At 40.5% G+C, this 23,512-nt stretch overlaps 1 protein-coding gene across 4 annotated transcripts in view; it reads right to left on the bottom strand.

The window, feature by feature from the left end:
• The window catches only part of Fndc3a (fibronectin type III domain containing 3A), a 150,384-nt gene that overhangs the window by 74,880 nt on the left and 51,992 nt on the right, over positions 1–23,512 (bottom strand). Inside the window, exon 1 of one of the 4 annotated variants that reach the window (XM_037208396.1) lies at positions 5,778–5,956. The exons of the other annotated variants lie outside the window; for them this stretch is intronic. Coding sequence (XP_037064291.1) covers positions 5,778–5,850 — 73 coding nt within the window. The 5' untranslated portion in view covers positions 5,851–5,956. Of the gene's footprint in view, positions 1–5,777; positions 5,957–23,512 lie in introns of those variants that run through there. 4 annotated transcript variants of the gene reach the window in all.

Below are 23,512 nucleotides of genomic sequence, written 5' to 3'. Positions count from 1 at the left end.
ACTCAGACATATTCTCATCAACATACTCTACTCAGTTCCTAACTTCTTGATATTTGCCAATCTGAAAGATGAAAATGTATTTCACTGTAGTGCTGTTTTCATTTTCTTTTCACTCACAATGAAACAGCTACACATTTAAGAGCTAGTTATTTTTTTTTACTGTATTGATAAATGTCTCTATTTTTATATTTTATTTGTAGGGGCATTACAAAACTAAGAAGGTAGCTCTTTGTGGTAAGATACAAATATTTATCTTTCTGTATGCTACATTTGTATTTTCTTGTGGTCCTGGGAAATTGCACCCATGGCCTTGAGCATGGGAGGCAAGTGTCCCACTTGTGGGCTAAATCCCTAGCCTTCTGAATTTTACCTCTCTTACACTGTTATTTTCCTCCACTCCCTAAAGTCACAGGATAAGATAAAGGAGGCCTGTATCTTCCCCTAAATGTAATCTTTCTTTCTTTTCTTTTCCCTATCCCCTAGATGTTAAGGCTTTCATGGTATCAACTTCTTTCTTATCCTTTATTCTTTCTTGTCAAGCTCATTTGTACCTCGTGGCTTCAAATCACTCACTGACAAATTTGTATTTCTTTTCTGAGACCTTCTGAGCAAAGGTAAGAAAATCAAAAGATACTCTGAACCTAGTATGTTCAGAAATGAACTTTGTTATCTCATTTTGCTCTCTTACATTCTTCAACATAGAAATGAAGGCAGTGCCATTCACCTGTCAAAGTCACTGCACAAGTGTGGGAGCCCGTTCTCGGGTTCCTCGTGGCTTTACCCAGCAGGTCCGAATAGAGGATGATCAGGACCACGGGCCTGAGTGCAGGTGTCTGAGATGGTCTGCACTTGGCTGTGCTGGGGGAGGAGGTCTTTTGCTCCACCCCTTGGCGTCTCTATAAAAACCCTGGGCCAGAGACAGTCGGGGGCCCGTTGGAATAGGTTCCAGGCCCTCTCGAGGCTATCCTTTATTTTCTATCTGTTTATCTCCGCAAGATTCTCCGCTATAAATCCTTCTATCTAATATTTCCTGCTGATCGCACTCAAGAAAACTCTGGGAAGCTGTGGGGGTGGTGGGTAAACGCCCCACACACAAGCTGTCAGCAACCCTAGCTTCCCTGCCCCACAGCCTTCCGTCTCACTCTCCTTACTACTGCTTTGGCTACTTCGCCACTTAAAATTCTTCAGTGGTCGCCCTCTTCCTGCAGGGTAACATCTGAAATATTAAGTATTTTTAACTGTTTTGTTTCCTGCAGTACTGAGTTAACTCAGGGCCATGTGTATGCTAGGCAAGTATTACACCAATATGGGATGGGCCTAGCCTTGATGTTTAGTGGGGGAACTGAACCCAGATTCTATCAGCCCTCTAACTGGCAAAGCCTTGAGGGGGGCATATGATGTGGTACTACGGGGAGGTCAAGGACAACCCTGAGGAGTTTGTTCTCTTTTCCACCTTTACATGGGGTTCAAGGACGGAGCAAGGTTTCCAAGCTTATACAGCAAGTGCTTTTACTTGCTTGGCCATCTTGCTGGCCCCTGACAAAAATTTAAAATTTTCCACTGTGGGGAAAGAAAAGGCCAAGAGCAGGACTCACCTAGTGAGTGACCTTAGGAAGCATGCCATAGCCTCTGGCTTTGTTTGTAGGTTCCTGTCATGCATGCTAAATATGCACTCTACCACTGAGCTACCTGCCCCACTGCTCTATGAAGAGTTTCCTATGGCTGTAATGGCAGTCATATAAAAACTGTACATAAGTTGAAGTCTAGTTTTCAGCCATCCTCCCTTGAACTTGGTTCTCATAATACCTTTCCTGCCTTCTCTCATCTGGGTATGTTCCACCTTTAGAAGGAATATGCTATTCCTTCTGTTTCAGAGATATTTATCTACTTTTAATCCCCTTGTGACTGCTACCACTTCTTTAAGCATCATCTTTTCCAAAAGCACTCAATTACTTCCCCATGCTTGTTTGAGCCTTCCATGTTTATCTGGGCATACCTAATTCCACAGCAGTGCTAGGCTCTGAAGCAGGGCCTAAGTCTCTCAAGAATGAGTTTTCTATCCTTCAGGAAAGCAAAGAGACTTATGGCAAATTTTATATCCACAGGAAAGAATGTGCATTTAGCAGAAATGTTTTATGTGTCCTGGCAAGTGCCTGATGATGGAAGACTGCATATAAAAGTTGAAGAATTGCAACAAACTGTGACTAAAGATGTTTTAAGTACTAAAAAGAGCTGACATTTCACTGGAACAACAAAGGGATTTTCTAAACATGTTGCAGGATATGACAGAATGAACCAGAAGGGAATGTCAAAACGTTTAAAAAAAGTTTATCTTAAAAGATAAAAAATAAAAACTGAGTGTGATTAACATTGAAATCTCTAAAAGTCAATCAGCATCTTCAACTGTCAATGGAAGGTTGGGATGAGAGGATTCTGTGAATGCCTTGGGTCTGGCATAGAGTTACTCTTCTCTGAGCCATGAGAACACATTACACTCTTATCTACACCATCATAACTGGATTATTTTGTCACTTTTAGGGTACTAGTGGCTGAATGACATTTACGTTGTCTTAACTCCATAGTCATGGGGCACAAATCATATTTTTCTAGACACAGGTACAGGCTTGAGATGAAAGTACACGTAATGTTTCCTGACACGGTTAAGAGGAAATGAAAATATTTAATACGAATCCTAAACTGGATTCATATTCTTATCATGAGGTGACTCATGCCTATAATCCCAGCATTTGGGAAACAGAGGCAAGAGGATTGATGTGAATTTAGGGCAAGTCTGGGTTACCTAGTGAGTCCTAGACCAGACTGTGCTACAGAATGAGGCCCTGCCTCAAAGCACACATATTTCAAAAAGATGAATCCTAAGTCAGTTGTGGAGAGAATGTTTTTTTTTTCCTATCTTCATGCAAGTAAGAAGGTCAGAAAACAAACAACAAAAACCCAACATCCCACCAAATGTTGCTGTACAAAGAAAGAAATCAGGAGTGATTGTTTCTGCTTCCTGGAACAGTCTCTTTAAGTGATACAGGAGATAAGAATCAGATTGTATAAATTCAGGGTCATTCCAGGGGCTTTGGTGATGGCTCAGTGGATGCTTGCTGTGGCCTTGGGTTCAGGGTCCAGCACTCATGTAAAAAAAAAAAAATACACAGAGCATCTATGCTTCCAGTGCTGTGAGGCAGAGACAGGAGGATCCCTGGAGCTCATGAGCCAGCCAGCATAGCCCAATCAGTGAGTTCTAGGTTCCATGAGATACACAGCCTGTCTCATAAAGTGTGGAGAACAGCTAAGGAAGATACCAGTGTAGACCTCTGGCCTCCACACCAGCAAGCACACAATTCATGGTAGTTCTTTTCTACTTCTATATGGATATTCTCTGCATACCCTAGTCTTAACCCAGTGTCTTAGTACTTTTGACTCTTTAGTTAGGGTTACTATTGCTGTGATGAAACACTGTGACCAAAAGCAACTTGGGGAGGAAAGGATTTATCTGACTTATACTTCCAGAACACTGTTCATCATCAAAGGAAGTCAGGGCAGAAACTCAAACAAGGCAGGAACCTGGAGCAGGAGCTGATTGATGCAGAGGCCATGGAGGGGGCTGCTTACTGGCTTGCTCCCCAAGGCTTGCTCAGCCTGCTTTCTTATAGAACCCAGGGCCAGCAGCCCAGGGATGGCACCACCCACAATGGACTGGGACCTCCCCCATTTTCTAAGAAAATGTCCTATGGGCTTGTCTACAGCCTGTTCTTATGGAGGCATTTTCTCAATTGAGGTTCTCTCTTCTCAAATGACTTTAGCTTGTGTCAAGTTGACACAAAACTATCCAGTACACCCAGATACATTTTTGTGAACAAACAGAAAGGTTTATCTTTCTTCTTGAATGCCAAGTAGTACTTTTGGGAGTCAAAAACTTTGGTAGAAGTTACCATTATATGTAAAGCTAAAGGAAATCTCTGTATTTACTATACAGTGTTTTTCTCAGCAGGAGATTCTCTTCTTGACATTTAAAATGTGGTTTTTAGTTTTAGTAAGAAAGATGATCTCTTTAGATATTCTTTCATAAAGATAAAAACACACAAAAACATAAAAATAAGTCTATAACAAATATTATTCTCTTAGCATTCCTTTAAAGAATGGCCTGAATAAGTAGAGAAACTATGATGATGATGATGATGATGATTTTTTAAAAATTTAAAATTCTCCTTTCATCAATACAGCCAGGCTCACCCTCAAACTTTTCCAGGTTGAGAAAAATCCTTAATAACTAATGTCTGTGGCTTTAGGGTTCTATCTGCCTTTCTCATTGCCAGAATTCTTTAAGCTGGTTCTATAAAATAGCAAACGGACACTTTTCTTTGCCACTTTGAATTACAGAAAATGGACAGACTACCATCATGAACTTATAAGCTTGCTGCTATGTTTCTCTTTATCTTTAGATGCACTAGTTATTAGTTTTGTCTGCACTCAAAATACCATATGGTCAACCATTTTTCTGAATAAGTATAGGGTCTCTTAATTTCAAAGAAAAAAAGTTTAAACACTTTAACAGTCTATTTAAGAAGTTACATTAGATAGCTTGTGATTTATACAATTAAATTTGCCAAAATTATCAAATTATGTAGAAAATAAGAGAAAACCTGCAATTTTAGAAGCAAAGATGCCAAAAATTATTTTCTGTGCATCTATGGTTATCAAAAGCAATGTTTTCTAAGAGCTCATAAAGAGAATTCTGCTTATAACCATGTAATTTAAAATCATTCTAACCTCAATTAAACCAAGACTCCAACAAAAGTTTGCAGCCTTCTATTTTTTAGATGGAAAGGGTAGAGGACAGGACTCGGGCTGTGATTTTCCTCTAGGAAGTACATCATGTCCTAGAGCCCCTGGCCTGCTTGAAATGCTCCTGGTATAGCATGCACAGCTCCCTTCCTGTTTTCTCAACCATAGCACTATTTCATGTAATTCCTTAATTTTCTTTTTATTAGAAGACCATAAACTCCATGGGGGCATAGAGATGAATTCTATGCTGGTGTTCACCACAGTTTTGGAAAGTGACTACACATACTTAGCAATAAGTTATTTAAATTAAATAGATTTTTAAAAAGGTACCTCTGGGTCATATTTCTAGTCTTATTTATTCAATTCAGTCTTTCATGTAACCTACAACAACAATACAATGCAATCAGTATTTATGGCCCTTGGAAGACTAAATTATTTAGAGTATGTTCTTTTTACCATGGCTGAATTTAAAGGTTATTTTCTGAATGTTTTCAGTTGGAAAAGAAGGCTTTATGGCTGGCAGTTAAAGAGAGAGGTGTTTTATAAGTATACCTACCCCATCATAGACTGTACAAATGGAGGAGAAGAGCCGAGCACCAATGTGGATGAGGTGCTCATTCCTGTTTCCTGATTGTGGACATGATCAAACCCCACTGCTTGGTTTCCCTGGATGCTGGGCTAAAATAAACTCTGCTTCAAGTTGCTGTTGTCAGAGCATTTTATCACAACAGGGAAAGAAACTCAGACCAGTCTCTTCTCACAGTTCAGCAACAGTTGACTTGAATGATATGTTTTCTATTGAAGTATTTCTTAAAATCATTCAAGACTGTATTTAGTTTCAAAACTAAAGTATCCTCTTCTTTCTGAAGAGCTGAAACCAACTGCTGTGAATTAAAACCTCTAGTCACTGATTCCTCACTGAACCCCAACATGACTTGGTTATGTTAACTACAGCCAATGAAAGAGGATGAGGATCTTACATGTCTTCCTCTTCTCTTGTCCTTTTCCATTCTGTGTGGGATGTGGACAAGGTAGAGTGCCGTCTTGGACCATGCAGACTAGGGCAATCTTCTAAGGTGGCAGTGTAACCAGGGTCACCTTAATGACCCAGAGCAGAAAGACTCTGAGTACTGCCTATCTCTGGGCCAATCTTTGTGAGAGAGAAAAAAAAGTCCATACTACTTGTCTTGGTTTTCTATTGTTATGTCACAATGACCACGAACAGTTTTTTTTTTTTTTTTAAGACATTAATTAGCTCACAGTTGTGAAATTCAGAATCTGACCTAGTGTGACTGGTTTCTCTGGCCAAGGCCCCACAAGGTGAAAAGGAAGGTGTTAGATAGGTGTATTCTCATCTGGAAATCGACGGGCTCCTCCAAATTCACATGGCATGGAGACACCCAGTCTTAGAAGTATACGCATGAGGGAGCCACTTCCTTCTGGTTATCATCTGAGGGCCACAGTAAGCTCCTCAGACTCACTCCGAGTCCTTTTCTGGTCCACAATTCCATCTTCAAGGCCAGCAGATAAACTCTTGGTCTGGTTGCAAGCCCTGTTGTGCTTCTGATGTCCTTCTCCAAGAAGAGGTTTGTCCTCTTAAAAAGCTCAAATGATTAGGTAAGAGTCATCCTGATCTCTTAAAAGTCAACTGTACACAGAGCATAACTCAATCAGAGAAGTGAAATTCATCAAGTTCAGTTTTGAAGATTATAGGGTTTATACAAAAGGGAACAATGACCTTGGGCCATCTTTGAATTCTATAACATTACTTCAGCTCTCTGCTACTTTAAAAGTTTTTTTAAAGAAATTAAATTAACTTTATAGTTGTTGCACATATACATATATAAAATTTGTATTTTAATATACGCAGTTATTTAGTATTAAATGCATTTACACTGGTATGTAGCTACCATCTCTACCAATCGTTAGAACTAAAACTATGTGCTCACTAAATAACAATGCATTATTCTCACTTCTCTAGGCCCTGGCAACCAGCATTGCACATGATGTCTCTATGAATATGACTACTCTTAATAACTCAAATAAGTTGAATCATTTGGTATTTGTCCTTTTGTGTCTGGCTTATTTAACTTAACTGCTATATACCTTTGAACCTGAATGTTAATATATATCAAAATGACCGAGGTTTGCCAGTGTGGTAGGAGAAAATAGAGAAAAATATATAAGCTATTAACATTACTCATTAAGAATAACTGATGAATATAGCCAATTCAGCTTGCCTATATTTTGCTTTTAAATATAAATGTTGCAATGTTATCTTAACTCAGTTATACACAAAATAGTTTCTTTTGAAATGTAACATTCAAATAGCTTTTGGGGAGAATGAGGACTAGTTCAGAATATACTCCAGGTGAGTTACAGTCGCTCAGTAGAAAAAAGTGGGGATACATTTGAGTGGATAATCTGCTTAATTCATTTCATATACAAGACTATGTTTTAAACTAGTATCCTGAGCCACTCTAATAGTACTGATGTTTTCCTCAATAAGAGAAATATAACAGGTAAATGTTTTAATATAATTAGGTGACCTCCAATGGCTAAGAAACAGCTACCTTTATTTTAAGGCATTTCCCAGGATAGTTAAGATTTTCTGAGCAATGCATAAAGAATGAAACTCCAGAGTTTACTTTGGCTAATAAAGTTATTAATGCCTATTCATGTAGGAATGAAAATCTACTACATATTGCTTTAACCCATGTTACTTATTTGCGTAGAACTTAAAACCTTTTAGTAAGGGTCAGATTTGTAGTAATGAAGTCACTGGACCAGTTGGTGGTCTTATAAAAAATTTAAAGCTGGAGGTAGTAACTAACATCTAATCCCAGCACTTTGGAGCCTGAAGCAGAAGGACTGCTAAAAATTCTAGGCCAGCTTGGGTTACGTTGTAAGATCCCATCAGAGAGAGAGAAAGAGATTCAGACAGACAGGCAGGCAGGCAGACAGGCAGACAAGCAGGCAGCAAGACAATAAAACCTCCACAAAGCTGGGTATATTGAACATGCCTGTAATTCTAGCATTTGGATGTGGAAGCAGAAGGATAAGGAGTTTAAGGTCATCCCTGGCTATTTATCAAATTCAACTTGGGCTACAGGCAATCCTGGGCCCACCTCTGATTTAGAATATTGATGCCTATGTTATTAAAATAAATTTAAGATATGATCAAGTAGCACAATTATGAATACATAAAGTGTTAAGACTTAGTAGGAACTATTCAATCTAATCAACTGGCTCATCATTTTACATAAAGTAAAATTATGGTCAGAATTGATTAATTTTCTAAGCCAATAGAATTCCAACATTTTAAACTTGTGAAAAGCTTTAAGGCATCAATTCCAAACACTCACTCAAAAGAAACTGAACATAAGCCAGGCATGGTGGCTCATGAATGTAACCTTGGCACCTGGGAGGCAGAAGCAAGAGAACTGCTGGGAGTATTGAGGCTAACCTGTGCTATACAGTGAGGTCTAGGCCAGCCTGGGATACAGAGTATGATCTTGCCTCAAAACAAAACAAGCAAAAAACCCCACAGGAGACCCAAAATGTTCAGGTAGATGCGAAGCTCCCAGGTGATCAGCCCCTTTGTACAAACAGTGCTACAGAGACAGACAGACACAGAACTGACCACTCCTCACCTTCTGAAAGCTTCAACTACAGTTCTTTATTTGGGGATCAAATTTGTTTTCTTTCTTAGGCTTCTCACTTGCTTATTTTCAAGCATAGGCCAACTTGCTCTCAGACCTGTGCCTTTAACACACCATGAAACCTTTCACAAAATCTGTTGTTGGAGTTTTACTGTTGTGAATTTAGGGAAAGTTATAGTTTATGCTTCTACCTATAGTAACTGCACAAAAAGTTATGACTACAATATACAATGGACAGTTGACTGGTGACAAATGTCAGGGGTATTTTAAATAGCAAAACCATAATATTCCTAACCATGAGATGACACAGGGATGATCCAAGGAAATCAGAGTAACCCACCGTAGGTCCTACTTGCACAGCAGCTCTCCAGTCCTTTCCCTCCCTCACTGAGCTATGCTGGGAGGAGAAAGCTTCAAGCAGGTTTTAAAGAGATAAGTATGGGGATTCAGTCTAGAACATGAGTAGGAGCCCCAAGATCTGCAGATGAAAGGACTCACTCTGAGGAAGAGATTAAAGGAAGAGAGCCCTTCCAAGCACATAACCCAACACTGAATTTCAGATCTCAGAGGTCAGTTTGCTCAGTCTGGGAGACTTGTAAATATGTTCTGCAAAGGAGATGGCCAAACATAAAAGAGTCAGCTAACTGGGAGAAAGGATGGCTACATGCTTATTACCCAGAACATACAGCAGGGGGAAAAATAGCACTTGGTTCAGACAAATCTCTTCTCTTCAAAACCCACTGTCATGGAAGAAGACTCAAGATCTGCTACTGGAATAAGGAGGGCATGAACAGAAAAACAGCAAAGAAGAGAGGAAAAATAGGCACAGAAAGGTTGCCGACAATGGCTATATGCGAACAACAGCTATGTTAATTTCTTGAGGTGACCGAGTAACCCCCCATTGGAGAACAGGAAGGCACACCAGTCAGAGTGCTGTTCAGTAATAGCTAGTCAAGTCATTGGGAATGGTTTATTGCCACTGAACTGCTGGGTAAGACTCAGGACCCTGGTCAGGAAGCCAAGGCAGAGGATGGTGGGAAAGCCAGTCTGGGTTACACAGCAAGACACTGTTGCAAAAGCAAAGCACCACGGTCTGGGTGATCACGGCTTCCCTGAGCAAGGAGAGTTGGAGGACTCAAAGGTGATACCGCTCAACAAACCTGCGTTGACCTCAACACTTTTCTATACATGGAAGATGATCTGTAAGAAGATACAATTTAAATGCCATCAGTAATATCTACAGACCATACAACAAATGAAAAAACAATGAACTGTACTCTACGAAGATGCCAAGGCTCTAAAATACTCCCAAGTATAACAAGTGCATTTTTGAGATGCAATGATTAGCAAAGCAAACAAGTACAGGAGTATACTTAAAGGTGGTTAGCAAGGACTGCAGAGATGGCTCAGCAGTCAAGGGCACTGCTGCTCCTCCAAAGGATCCAAATTCAGTTCCCAGTACCCGTATCTGCTGACTCACAAAAATTGTCAGCTCCAGCTCCAGGGGGTATTACACTCTTCTGGCCTCACAGGCACCTGTACCCACGTATGTACGTACACACACACAACAAATAAACAAACAAACAAACGAATGAATAAATAAATAATAAATCTTAAGAAATGTTTTCAAAGTTAATTTAATCTATCAACAGAATACTATTTTTTTTTCTTAATCAGATAATCAGACGAAGGGATAATATCTTTTTTTTTTTTTTTTTTTTTCAAGACAGCCCTGGCTGTCTTGGAACTTGATTTGCAGACAAGCTGGAATTCACTTGCCTGCCTCTACTGCCTCCTGAGTGCTAGGATTAAAGGTGTACACCACCATGCCCAGGTGATAATTTCTATTTTTAAGCAAAATGAAAGATAGCATTTCTTGGACTCTTGAGGTAAGCAGGATTTCACATGCCGATAAAGCCAGCATCACTGTTTGTGTCCCTGTAAGATTCAGACATCTTGATGGACATTTCTCTCTTGCGTGCTTATTAATGGACAGTCAGTGTTAGTAAGTTATTAACTCACAGTCTGCTTATGGGTGTTCTATGAGCGATAACCATTTGCCAGCTCAGGGGCTCTCAAAATATGCCTTCCCACAGTATATTGTTGAATTTAAGGTTCTCATTCAGAGTACGTATTCCCGTAATTAACTAAAGAGGTCTCAGTCTAATTAAAGAGTTTATTCTGGAATCAAAGAATCTTTAGTTATGATAAACACAAGAATCTATCTAGTCAAAGTTGCTTTTCTTTCTTTCTTTCCTTTTCTTCTTTTTTTCTTTCTTCCTTTTCTTCTTTTTTTTTTTTTATGGTTTTTTTGAGACAGGGTTTCTCTGTGTAGTTTTGCGCCTGTCCTGGATCTCGCTTTGTAGACCAGGATGGCCTCAAACTCACAGAGATCCGCCTGCCTCTGCCTCCCAAGTGCTGGGATTAAAGGCGTGCGCCACCACCCCCTGGCCAAACTTGCTTTTCTTGTAAGAACTGCTTTAATAGTATCATCCAAGCAGAACACAAACACAAAAAACAGGATCCGGTGTAACTGTAATAAACGACTCCATTTATATTCAGCTGGAATGGCTGGACAGTCTTCCCTGAGTCAAAAATCTACCTCCTTACACTGGCTCGTCTCTCACAAGGTACAGAAAACAGTTCATTCAAAGTCAGTTCTCTTTTCTATGTTTCATGAGTCTCTGTAGTCAAATAAAAATTATCTCATGTTCCTATGTTCTCCTGGCTTAAGTTTCTTGGGAAAATCCCAATTTGTTAATACTTTTTTTCAAATATGTTAACATGACATTATTTAACCTGCATAGATCATCTGTCTTGAATTTACACTTCTATTTTGTACTCTAAGACTTCATTCATTTTTCTTTTGAAAATGAGATTCAACAAGATGACTCATTTCATTCTAAGCCTGCTAAAATAAGCAATTTCTATTTATAAAGTTAAGTCTTCCTCTCTTGCACTAGAGTAGACACTGTCAAGTGCTGTGCTGCCACTGTCTCTCCAGCTCCTCTGTGTATGTGAGTCACCTCTGTGTGATGCAGAGCTTCCCTCCTACACACGTCAATAATCTAGTAGGCGCTGGTGAGCAGTAGCCCGACTCTGGCTGCAGAAGTGGTGTCTGCACAAAAGCAAACATGTACTGGGTTTAGTAGAGAAGGGTCAAGAGTACAATTATGGCCTTAAGAGGAGGACTTCCTACCTCACTGTGTGCCTTTAAAGTCATCACACTAGGTTCTCATTATCGACCTCGGGACAGTTCTTGCACATGGATTGTCTTCAGTCTATGTTAGGCTACTCTTCTACATAAATAGTCTCCCCACCCTTGGAGCTCTGCTTTGTCACCCTCCATAGTGTTAATGGTGCTTTCGTCATGCTCAGGGCTCGCCCCTCCCCCAAACACTGTTTAAGAATTTCACAACAGAATACAAGAAATTGTAGTCAAATCTGGGCCCCACTCCCTTCCCCCCAACTCCTCCTAGTCCCCCTCCCATCACTTTTCCTTCTCAACTTCATGTACTATTTCTCAAATACAGTGAGTTCACTGGGTGCTGCCAATACATATGTGGAAGTAGGGCTGCCCATCAAAACATGAGCAGCCTGACAGGGGTTGCCTGTAGAGGAAAATAATTCCTAATCTCCCTCTCCCTGCAGCCATCGACTGACAACAGCCCCTCAGCTCCAGGTGTGACTCCAGCAGCCCTTTCCCGACCCACGCTCAGATGCTGGCTGACTTGATCTTGTGCTAATCTTGTGCATACAGTCATAGCTGCTGCGAGTGCATGTGTGCAATGGCCCTGTCACGTCCGGACAACAATTTCACAGCAGTATTCTACTCTCTCTAGCTCTTATTGTATTTCTGCTCTCCCAGTGTTTCTTGAGAGTTGCACTAATACATGGGTACTGGTTTAAGGATATGTATTTATGAAGAAATTTAATAATATGTCCACTTAGCAGAATAATAGCAGATTCTCCCATAGGGCCTATAAACTACTTAGCCATTGATTCGTGGCCCAGTTAATACTCTTAGGTATGCAGTCCATCTTGTCAAGTGGTTCTTGAGTCCAATTAGGAAGAAGCTGGTTACTCTGGTAACAGTCATGCTAGAACTGCATCAATAGTTATATCTTGTTTACAGGGCTCACATCTGGGTAAGAGTACTGATTAACACCCCTCCGCTCCCCTCCCCCATGCATCACACTTTCTGGCACTACGAAAGTCAGCCAGTCGAATGAAGCTTCCAGGTAAGTATCAGCTTCATTTCTCCATGTTCTATGACTTAAGTATATGGTGTCTCAGGGTCTTACCATCAATTTCTGGAAAGTAACCAAACTTCTCAGGTTCAAACACCACAAACTATTCTACCTCTTTCTTAAGGGTACCCTCCTCACCTCTGTAGACTCTGACTGTAGGAGACAGCCTTCCTGTGTGAACTCCCTCCTCACTCTGCTGGGACTCTGACTTCCTGCATTTGGCTAACAGCCTGTGTGATGTGTTCCTTATTAAACCTACATTCTGAACCTCACATTATAGCTACTACCACCCCATCCCTCCCAACAGTGCTGTCTGTTACTCTGTTTGGCCAGACAGCCTTGAACTGTTAGGAAGAACAGGAAATCTTAAATCCCTTTTTGATTAACAGACAGACAAGTTAGCTTCAAAAAGAGTCTTAAGTAACATATTCCTTTATAGTTCACTTAACTTAAAATATCAAATGGTAGAACTTAATCATTGGTTAAAATTTATCCTGTTATTTTTTAATTTCTCTCTTCAACATGATTTTTTTAAAAAAATTGACATTTATTTAATGCCATGAATTATCTTTTCAGATTTCTGATATTTAAAAATTTCAAAAATATGTCCTTTATTTTTGCCAAAGCTATTAATTTAAAATACTCAGAGAGAGGGCACCAGAAAATACTTCTGGGTAACACACATGACAAAAAACTGTGTAATGACAATAACCTGGTAACTTTATTTTACTTTCCCAGAAATATGCATAAAGATCCATTAAAAACACTTAAGAAACTAAAGAGCTCTTACTTACTTATCTTTGTCTTTTATTAAATAGTGAAAGAAAGAATGAAAAACATAAATTTTGAATGAAATGAAATTGGGGCACCCGTGTGTGTGTGTGTGTGTGTGTGTGTGTGTGTGTGTGTGTGTGTGTGTATGTGTGTGTATTCTACATATGCTTCTGTATATTTATATAATGATAGAATAATTAAATTAAATCTGGTTAATCCAGGATTAACATAACTAGGAATAATATACCTGGTCTAGATCTTGACTTTAGTAGTTCTATAGCATACCCAAAGAGATATGGCCCACTGAGAAAGTTAAGGAGGTAATTAAAAATTCCAAGAATCAAATAAAAATGTTAGTGCAACTAACAGACCAAGTTATATTAACATCATAGCTGATGAAGGAAAAGGTCTTTGACAACATCCTAAAAGAGAAATCATGGGAAGGAATACAGTTCAATATAGTAAAGGCTAGCTACAATGAACCCTGTTCTAGTCTGCTGTAATAAATACCATGACCAAAAGCAACCTGGAAAGGAAATGGTTTATTTTGTATTTCAGCTTACAGTCCATCATGAAGTCAGTACAGAACTCAAGGCAGGAACCTAGAGGCAGGAACTGAAGCAGAGACCATGGAAAAGTGATGCTTTCTGGCTTGCTCTCCTATGGCTTGCTCAGTCTGCTTATACCACCCAGGACCATATACCAAGGACCATGGTCGACATTGGGCTAGGCCCTCCTCCCACATCAATCATTAAACAAGGAAATACCCTGCAGACTCACTTACATGCAATCTGGTGGAAGCAGCTTCCCAATCACACTCCTAGATAACTCTAGCTTGTGTGAAGTTGACAAAAAACAAAACAAAAACTAAGTAGGGCAGTCAACATTATATCAAATGGGAGAAGGCTAAAAGAATTTGCTCTAAAGGACAGAGTGCCCCTCCCCTTATTATACTGTTCAACATCTAGGGTGAATAGAAGGTATACAAAGAGGAAAGAAAGTAACCAAAGCACCTCTATTTGCAAACATGATCCTCTACTCAAAAGACCCTAAAAATGCAATGAGAAAATTCTCAGATCTGATAAACACTTTCAGGAAAGTAGTGAGGTAACAATCAACATCCAAAACCCAGCATCTAAGGTATGTGCTAACAATGACACAGCAGAAAATAAAGAGTATCTCATGCATATGCCAATTATGACACAGCAGAAAATAAGGAGAAAACAGATTCAATAATATAAAACACTTGAAGAATAAGCCTTATCAAGGGGTGAATGTTATCTACAAGAATGAATTTTAAATACTGAAGACAGAAATAGAAGAAGACACTAAAAGAAAGATGCTCCGTTGTGGTTTGAATGAGGAATGTCCTCCACAGGCTCCTGTATTTACACATTTTATCACCAGCTAATTCAGATATCTTGAAAGATTCTATGCTTCCTGTGAGCATGTAAAATGTGATAAGCTAGCTCCCTGTTCTGCCACCATGCCCTCCCTGACTGCTGTTATGTCTTCTCCACCATGATGGACTCATCCTCTGGAACTGGAAGCCGAATAAGCCTGTTGCTCCCTACCATACTTTTGTCAGGATGTTCTATCCCAGAGACAACAAAGTACCTAACACAGAAACGGTACCAAGAAGTGGGGTTGCTGTCTAATAAATCTGACAATGTGGCTTTTATGTCTCTGGGCTACTCTGCAGAAGTATTTAAAATTCTGGGATGGAAAAGCACTGAGAACTATGGGCACAGCTTAAGGCCCAACTCATGATGTTCCAGAGGGGAACAAGACCTGCACAAAAGGCTGTTTGTGAGATGCTTTAGCTAAAGCAAAAATCTAGCTGTACGCTATCCATGTCCTAAGAATTTGTGTGAGTGTGAATTAAAAAGCTGCTGTGGGATGGTCTGTATGTCAAATCTGTTGCTCTGATTGGTCAATAAATAAAACACTGATTGGACAGTGGCTAGGCAGGAAGTATAGGTGGGACTAACAGAGAGGAGAAAAGAAAGAACAGGAAGGCAGAAGGAGTCACTGCCAGCTGCCACCATGACAAGCAGCATGTGAAGATGCCGGTAAGCCACAAGCCATGTGGCAAGGTATAGATTTATGGAAATGGATTAATTTAAGCTGTAAGAACAGTTAGCGAAGCCTGTCACGGCCATACAGTCTGTAAGCAATATAAGTCTCTGTGTTTACTTGGTTGGGTCTGAGCAGCTGTGGGACTGGTGGGTGACAGAGATTTGTCTTGACTGTGGGCAAGGCAGGAAAACTCTAGCTACAAAAAGCAATAGACTAAACTGACAGAAGAAGTTCCCAGACAGTATAACATTGAGCCTGCAGCATGGTTATTACTGGTTATTCTTGTGCAAAATTTAAAAAAGCAAAAAAAAAAAAAAAAGGGGGGACAAAAATAAATTTAAAATGTACAGTCTGGAGAGGAAAAGAGCACTAGAAGTTTAAGATTACAGACAAAGTATGAGCTAGAAGAAGTAGTCATCCTAAAGTGACTGGTGCCAGGACAGAGCAGCCTCTGAACTAGAATAGGAATGGCATCCTGAGGGCAACACCCCACACAGCTGAACCACCAATGTGGAAGGAAAGAACCAAACAACTTGTCTGCTCTCAGAAAGCAAATGCCTAATGGAGATTTAAATCACTTTCAGCTTATAAAAGCTCCAAAGGGGCTGAGTTTTAAAGACAAGAAAGATGTAAGATTGGGGGTATCATGGGTTCTTCCTCCAGAGAGTTGCAGAGGTGCGACAACATGTGACTGGGTCTGAGTCTCCCCAAGGAGTCCCCGCAAGGAGGCCTTCAGAGGCCACTGGTTTAAGTTATGTAAATAAAGTCTGGGTTGTGATGGATACTCCAGAATGTTTTTTTTTTTTTTTTTTTTTGGTTTTTCGAGACAGGGTTTCTCTGTGTAGCTTTGCGCCTTTCCTGGATCTCACTTGGTAGCCCAAGCTGGCCTCGAACTCACAGAGATCTGCCTGGCTCTGTCTCCCAAGTGCTGGGATTAAAGGCGTGCGCCACCACCGCCCGGCTGATACTCCAGAATGTTAAAGGTAGCAGAGCCATGAGAAGTCTCCCAAAGAGGGCTGAACACAGGGAGTGGAAACAGTCCGAGAGAGCTGGAGGGGCAGAGCCACCTAAACTCTCTGAAACTGAAGCCCTAGATATTGGATATCAAACTACAGGGTTTAGTGTCCCTATTATGTATGTCCTCAGTATGCCCCTATTCCTCCCTTTGGGAACAGGAATGTATATCCTGTGCCACTGTATGTCAGACGTATATAACTGACATTTTGTTTGCTTATTAGTTTGGTTTTTTTTTTTCAAATTTTATGGGAGGGGGCTGTGTCACAGTTAACAGATTACCTTGACTCTTAGAGGAGATCCTGCACTTTGGACTTTTGAACAGTGTCTGAACTGTCAAAAGAATATGACAGCTTTTGAAGTTGGACCCAATATATTTTGCATCATATGATGGTCATGAGCCTATAGGGGCTAATGTGTAGTAAGAATTAACACTGTGAAAATGGCTACATGACCAAAGCAATGTATAGCCTCAATGCATTCCCCATCAAAATTTCAATGACATTCTGGGCCAATGAGGTAGGTCAGTGGGCAAAGGTGTTGCTGTACAAGCTTGGGCCTGGTGGTGACCTGAGTTAAACTCCTGTAATGCCCTAGAACTGACTCTACAAAATTGTCCTTTGATTCCCATACTATATACACATAATAAATAAAAGTTTTAAAAATTCAATGGCAGTGGGGGGTGGGGGGGGGGGGGGGGGGGCGGGGGGGGGCAGCGGCAGCAGCGACACTTTAATCCAGCACTTGGAGCAGAGCAGGCGATCTTTTGAGTTCAGCATGGCACAAGTGATCCAGAAAAGGCACAAAGCTACACAGAGAAACCCTGTCTCGAAAAACCAAAAAAAAAAAAAAAATTCCAATGACATTTTTCAGAGAACTAGGGAATTCACATGGAAACACAAAAGGAACCAAATTTCCAAAACAATCCTTAGCAGAGAGAGCAATGTTAAAGATACAACAGCACCCAATCCTAAATCTTACCATAGAGCCATGAGAACAAGAATAGCTAAAACAGACATGTAGACCAAGAGACTAGAATAGAGGACCCAGATATAAACCCATTCAGCTACAGCTACCTACTTCTGAAGAAAAGTTTTCAAAAATGAAAATTGTAGAAGACAACTTTTTTAATAAAAATTGAATTTCCTCATGTACAAGAATGAAACTAGACCCATCTTTCAACTTATATAAAAATTAGTTCATGATGGATCAAAGGGGTGTGTAGATGGAGTAGCAGTGAAGAGAACTTTTGCTCTTCCAGAGGATCCAGGTTCAGTTCCCAGCACTCACATTGAATGGCTCACAACAACCTGTACTTCCAGCTCCAGGGGATCCAATATCATCTTTTGGTGTCCACAAGCACATGGCATACAGGCAAACAGACACATACACATAAAAAAATAAAAACATTAATGAAACTGCGAGAAGAAAGCATGCAAAGCAGTTTAAAACATAGTCAGTTATAGATAAAGAAGTTCTAAAAAGGACTCTGGGTTGCCTAGTTTTATGTCCACTTGACACAAGCTAGAGTCACTGAGAGACAGGAGCCTCAAATGAAAACAGGGGGAAAGCCTCCATAGGATCCTGCTGTAGGTAAGCCTGTAGAGCATTTTCTTAAGTAGTGCTTGATGGGAGAGGGCCAGCCCATGGTGGAGGGTGCCATCCCTGGGCTGGTGGTCCAGGGTTCTATGAGAAAGCAGGCTCAGCAAGCCAGGGAGAGCAAGCCAGTAAGCAGCACCCCTCCATGGCCTCTACATCAGCTCCTGCTCCAGGTTCCTGCCCTGCTTCCTGTCTTGATTTTTTTTCAATGATGGATTATGACATGAAATTGAAAGTCACATAAATCGCCCCCCCCAAGTTGTTTTTGGTCATGGTGTTGCATCACAGCAATAGTGACCCTGACTATAAGACAGACTTCAATAGCAAATCACAGGAATTGACAATGGGACTGCATGAAGCTAAAAAGAATGGCAAAAATTTTTTTCCAAGTATGGTGAATAAAGATCTCTAAAAAGGAACAATACACACACACACACACACACACCACCACCACCACCACCACCAACAACAACAACAACAACAACAAAAGACCAACATAAAATGCAATCAATAAATTGGCTAATGAACTGAAGAGAGGGCTCTCAAAGGAAGAAATACAACTAGTTACTGAGTATTTTCATCAGGAGAATGCTAATCAAAATTTCTTTAAGACTCCATCTTACCACAAGTGAACAGTTATGACCAAGAAAACAAGGAACAAGAAGTGCTGAGGGTTGTGCAGAAGAACCCTCACACATTACTGCTGGGAAGGCAAGCAGGCACATCTGCTGTAGCAATCAGTATAGAGGACACCTGAGAACTAAAATTGAGGGCTGCTGAGACAGTTCAGCAAGCAAAGGTACTTACAACACTTGACAACACGACTTTGGTTGACAGAACCCACATGGTGGAAGGAGAGAACACTTCTTCAAACTGTCTTCTGACTTCCACATGTGTGTTGTGGCACACTCATAGTTACCCACACACACAACACACACACACACACACACACACACAAATAAACAAATATTTTTAAAACCCTAAACTTAGAAATACTATATGTTCTAACTCACACCATTCCTGATTATGCTCAAAAGATTCTAAATCATCACACCAAAGATACAACTGCATATTGGTATTTATCATTACTGTAATTTTGCTACTGTTATGAATCCTAATGTTGTGATGACCCTCACCCATAAAATTATTTTCGTTGCTACTTCATAACTGTAATTTTGTTACTGTTATGAATTGTAATATAAATATTTTTGGAGATAGAGGTTTGCCTATGAAGTAGCAACGAAAATAATTTTATGGTTGGGAGTGAGTATAATACATGGAACTGTATTAAAGGGTCACAGCATTAGGAAGGTTGGGAACCAGTGATCTAAGCCAATGCAGCACAGGTCCAATCGGGGAGTATAAGTAAAACCAACTAATAAACAGAAGGATAAACTGGAGAGCAGTCATCAGGGACTGCCTTTGCCCGAAGATCAAAGGGACAGCAGCATCAGGAAAGCCAGGAGAGTGCTCAGAAAGCTCAGCATGAGCTACCTGTACATGCACTTGTAATCTCAGCACTGGCAGCTGAGTCAGGACAAGCAGATTGTCTCCAGCTTTCCAACATTAACTCCCCTCGAGGGTTTGGCCACCTCCTCGCAATGAAGTTCAAGTTCCCAGCATGATGTACGAGCCATTTCAGCTCCATCTCCAGTTGTACTCCCCTTTACAATAACATTTTAGCAATTTAGTCTCCGTGGTTACTCAAATAATTCAAGTCACTCCTTCCTTCTGTTTTTGAATACTGTTGCCTCTGTGTCTAAAATACCTCAAAGGTTCTTTGTCTATCTTGCCAACTGCTAGTCTCCTTAAAGACAGCTCATGTGTCTGGGAAGAATGTTCTCTGTTCTGTTACATGACTCCTGTCGTATGTTCTTGTAACACCACATGCACTAAATGGGCTCGATATCTATACTGATAGAACTGTTCACTTTTTCTTTCCTTAACTAATAAACTGGTTTGGTTTGGTTTGTTTTCAGTGCTAGGATCCAACTCAGGGCCTTGTTGGGCAAATGCTCTACCACTAAGCTACATCCCTAGCTTTATTACATTATGGTCTTAAAAGACAGTAACTATGTCTTGATTTTCCCCCAAATTCCCAGGAACTAGCACAGTATACTTGAGGAGATTTAATAAACTCACAAGGAAAACATGATTAGTTATTTTTCCCTCCACAGAAGTGTGATATGGTAGAAATGGTACTGCATTAAGCTCTCTCCATAAATATCTCACAGATTATGAACCTTTAAATCAAAGCTGGTGATAATTTAGATCTCTACAGTTCTTTCTATGAATTCTTGTTAGGTAGTAAACTTCCTACGGAAGTAATTCAAACACTTACTCATTTATGCTAGATCTACCTCATTCCTTACGTGCTCCTAGAGATTTGCTATTGTGAGAACAGTAAAGGCCACAAGGAATCTGTTTTTCCTCTAAGCTTCACCGCCCTGATTCTCCTCCCTGAGACTTTCTCTTGGTGCCTGCTTCTCTCTTGTTGCTGTTCTTTCTCCTATCTACAGGCCAGTCCAGGAAGGGTCTTGCCAAATGACAGACCCTTCTGATGGTTAGAAGGGAGGAGATGAGATCGAGTACCCAATAAGCTTTTCTTCCTGTGGTCATCTCCGCAAACCAGTCTTCGATCTCTACTATCCCTTTTACCTATATACCTGATGTCTTAGTTGCCGTTTCTATTGCTGCGGTGAAACACCGTGACCAGAAGCAAGTTGAAGAGAAATGGGTTTATTTGGCTTATGCTTCCCAGTCACTGCTCATCACTGAAGGAAGTCAGAACAAGAACTCAAGAAGGGCAGGAACCTGGAGGCAGGAGCTGATTCAGAGGCAAGGAAGGTGTGGCTTACTGGCTTGCTCAGCCTGCATTGTATATAGAACCCAGGACCACCAGCTCAGGGGTGGCTCCACGCACAACAGGCTCGTCCCTTCCATATCAATCACTGAGTAGGAAAATGCCCTACAGCTGGATCTTATGGAGCCGTTTCCTCAATTGAAGTTCCCTCCTTTCAGACAACTTTGGCTTGTGTCAAGTTGACATAAAACTAGCCAGCAAGCCTGCTAATTCTGGATAGATGAAAACATACAAAAAGGAGAGAGCTTTTACTGTCTGGTTCTCTTTATTCTTTTCCCCTCATTAAAAAAAAATCTACCCAGTAATTTTAAAACAAAGTTTCCATTTTTATTACCTATGATATAGAGAAAGGACTGTTTTCCAGGGAAGCACAGAAATGTGTCCTTGTACAGAATGCTCATGTGGGAGTTAGCTCCCATTAGGGTCTGGTGATCACTGAGGCAGACTGTACAAAGCTCTTCTGGACCTGCAGGACGGTGTCACTGCGAGATATTAAAATCAACTGAAATGAGTTAAGAAGAGACAACTTACAGGTTGCAGTCACAAACTAACTCAAAATATAACCTGTTTATCATTCAGGGTCTGGCTATAACTAGGATTAGCAGTCCTTGTGTTTTAAAATATAATAAAATAATCGATCTTCATCTGATAATGTACTGGGGAAATAAATGCCATGTTCATTAAAATGCTTCCTTGATAAATAATATTTACAGACAATAATTTGAAAGGCATACAAGTAAGCTAAGATGTGTGATCAGAAATCTATATTCAATGTGGGTCATAGTGAAAACATAAAATTCTATTGAAGAAAAGTTAGTAAAGAAGGCAACCCCACCCCCTCTCTGTTTATACATTCTCTTGCCTAGATCCTTCTAAGAGCATAACTTCTTAATTGTGTACCACCTCAACAACTGCTTCAATTGTTTAAACTGACTTAGAAAATTTCTAACCCATGTAAGCTTTCAAGTGTTATTTGTGACTGCTGGGTTCGTTATTTTTCTAGAGAGAGTTTTCAAAGATTCAACAGCAGAGCCAGGCTAAGGACAGTGAAAGGAGAGGGGCACTGAGAATCCTGGTTTGCCTGTGGCCTCCATGGTTGATATCAATCAGTGCATGAACAAGTCCTTCACCCTCAAAGGTATTACATTTGGATGCAAGAATGTGGTGACTCACCTCCATGGATTCTTTAAATTAAAGCCATGACTATTAGAAGTCCAAGGACCAAAAGGGATACAAAGAAATGTAAAAAATACATATCCAAAGTATTCAGGTCTTAGTTGAAAAGATGGAATAAGCATTTTGAAATTAAACATAAGCATACATAATTTCAAATACAACTGAAAAAGATGTTGCACACAGGTGGTACTTGGTAAGTCAGTTTCTCAACAGTTAACAGTTAACACTGCAGCACTCACTACCTCCACTTACTGAGTACCTTTGAGGTACCAGGTCCAGTTTAAAGTATAACATATGCTTACTAGTTAATGTGGTGGTTTGAATGAAAATGGCCCCCACAGGCCCATAGGGAGTGGCACTTATAAGCCTTGGAGTAGATGAGGCCTTGTTGGAACAAGTGTGTTACTGGAGGTGGGCTTTGAGGTCTCAGATGCTTAAGCCACACCCAGTGTCTCACTCTCTTCCTGCTGCCTGCTGCTCTGGATGTAGAACTCTCAGCTCCCTCTCCAGCACCATGTCTGACTGCGTGCAGCCATGTCTCCTGCCAAGACGATAAAGACTAAACTCCTGAACGGTAAACCAGCCCAAGTCAAAGAGTTACCATGGTCATGGTGTCTCTTCCCATCAACAGAAACCCTAAACTAAGAACAGTTAAGTCCTAATATTAATGGTGACAAGAGATACACTGATAAGAAATGTACTTACTGAGCTTAGGTAACCTGTAGAACCTTGTAGCAAGCTACTAAGAAACAGCTAATGTATCTATTGGATAAAGGGGACATCTGTCCCACGACTCTCTGCTTGTCTCTGGCTTTGGTGGCCAGCTTCGGCTACTGAATTTAAACAAGTCAAAGACCTGAGTCTTCATATGGCACCTATCCCAACCCTTTTTGTACAAATCTCCCCTTTTTATGATACTAGAAGGGCCACCGTAAACAGTACCTTTTCTATTGCCCTCATTTTCATATATAAACACAATTCTGATCAACTGGAGGTGGTTTTGTTCCTCAGAGAGTATTTGGTGATGTCTATTTGTCATATGTCACCAAGGGTAAGAAGAAAGGCTAGCAGGGAGAAGACAAGGCCTCTTACCAAACCCACTACAGTTCATGGGATGGCTCCCAGCAGCTGAGAAACATCCAGTCCACAAGTGCTAAGGTGATGTCCAGTAAAGAAAGATTACAGCACATCTGGCAGAACATCTGAGCTGAGTTTACAGCAGCCAGTGTGAGCAGCCTTGAGTGTGGGGACAGGTGGTAACTTCTAGATATGGGAACTCCTGCTGCCAGGACAAGACA

The sequence above is a fragment of the Peromyscus leucopus genome, chromosome 9, assembly GCF_004664715.2.
Source record: "Peromyscus leucopus breed LL Stock chromosome 9, UCI_PerLeu_2.1, whole genome shotgun sequence".
Classification (NCBI taxonomy): Eukaryota; Metazoa; Chordata; class Mammalia; order Rodentia; family Cricetidae; genus Peromyscus; species Peromyscus leucopus.
Note: the sequence above shows the minus strand (reverse complement) of the source record. Positions and strands in the feature narration are given on the sequence as shown.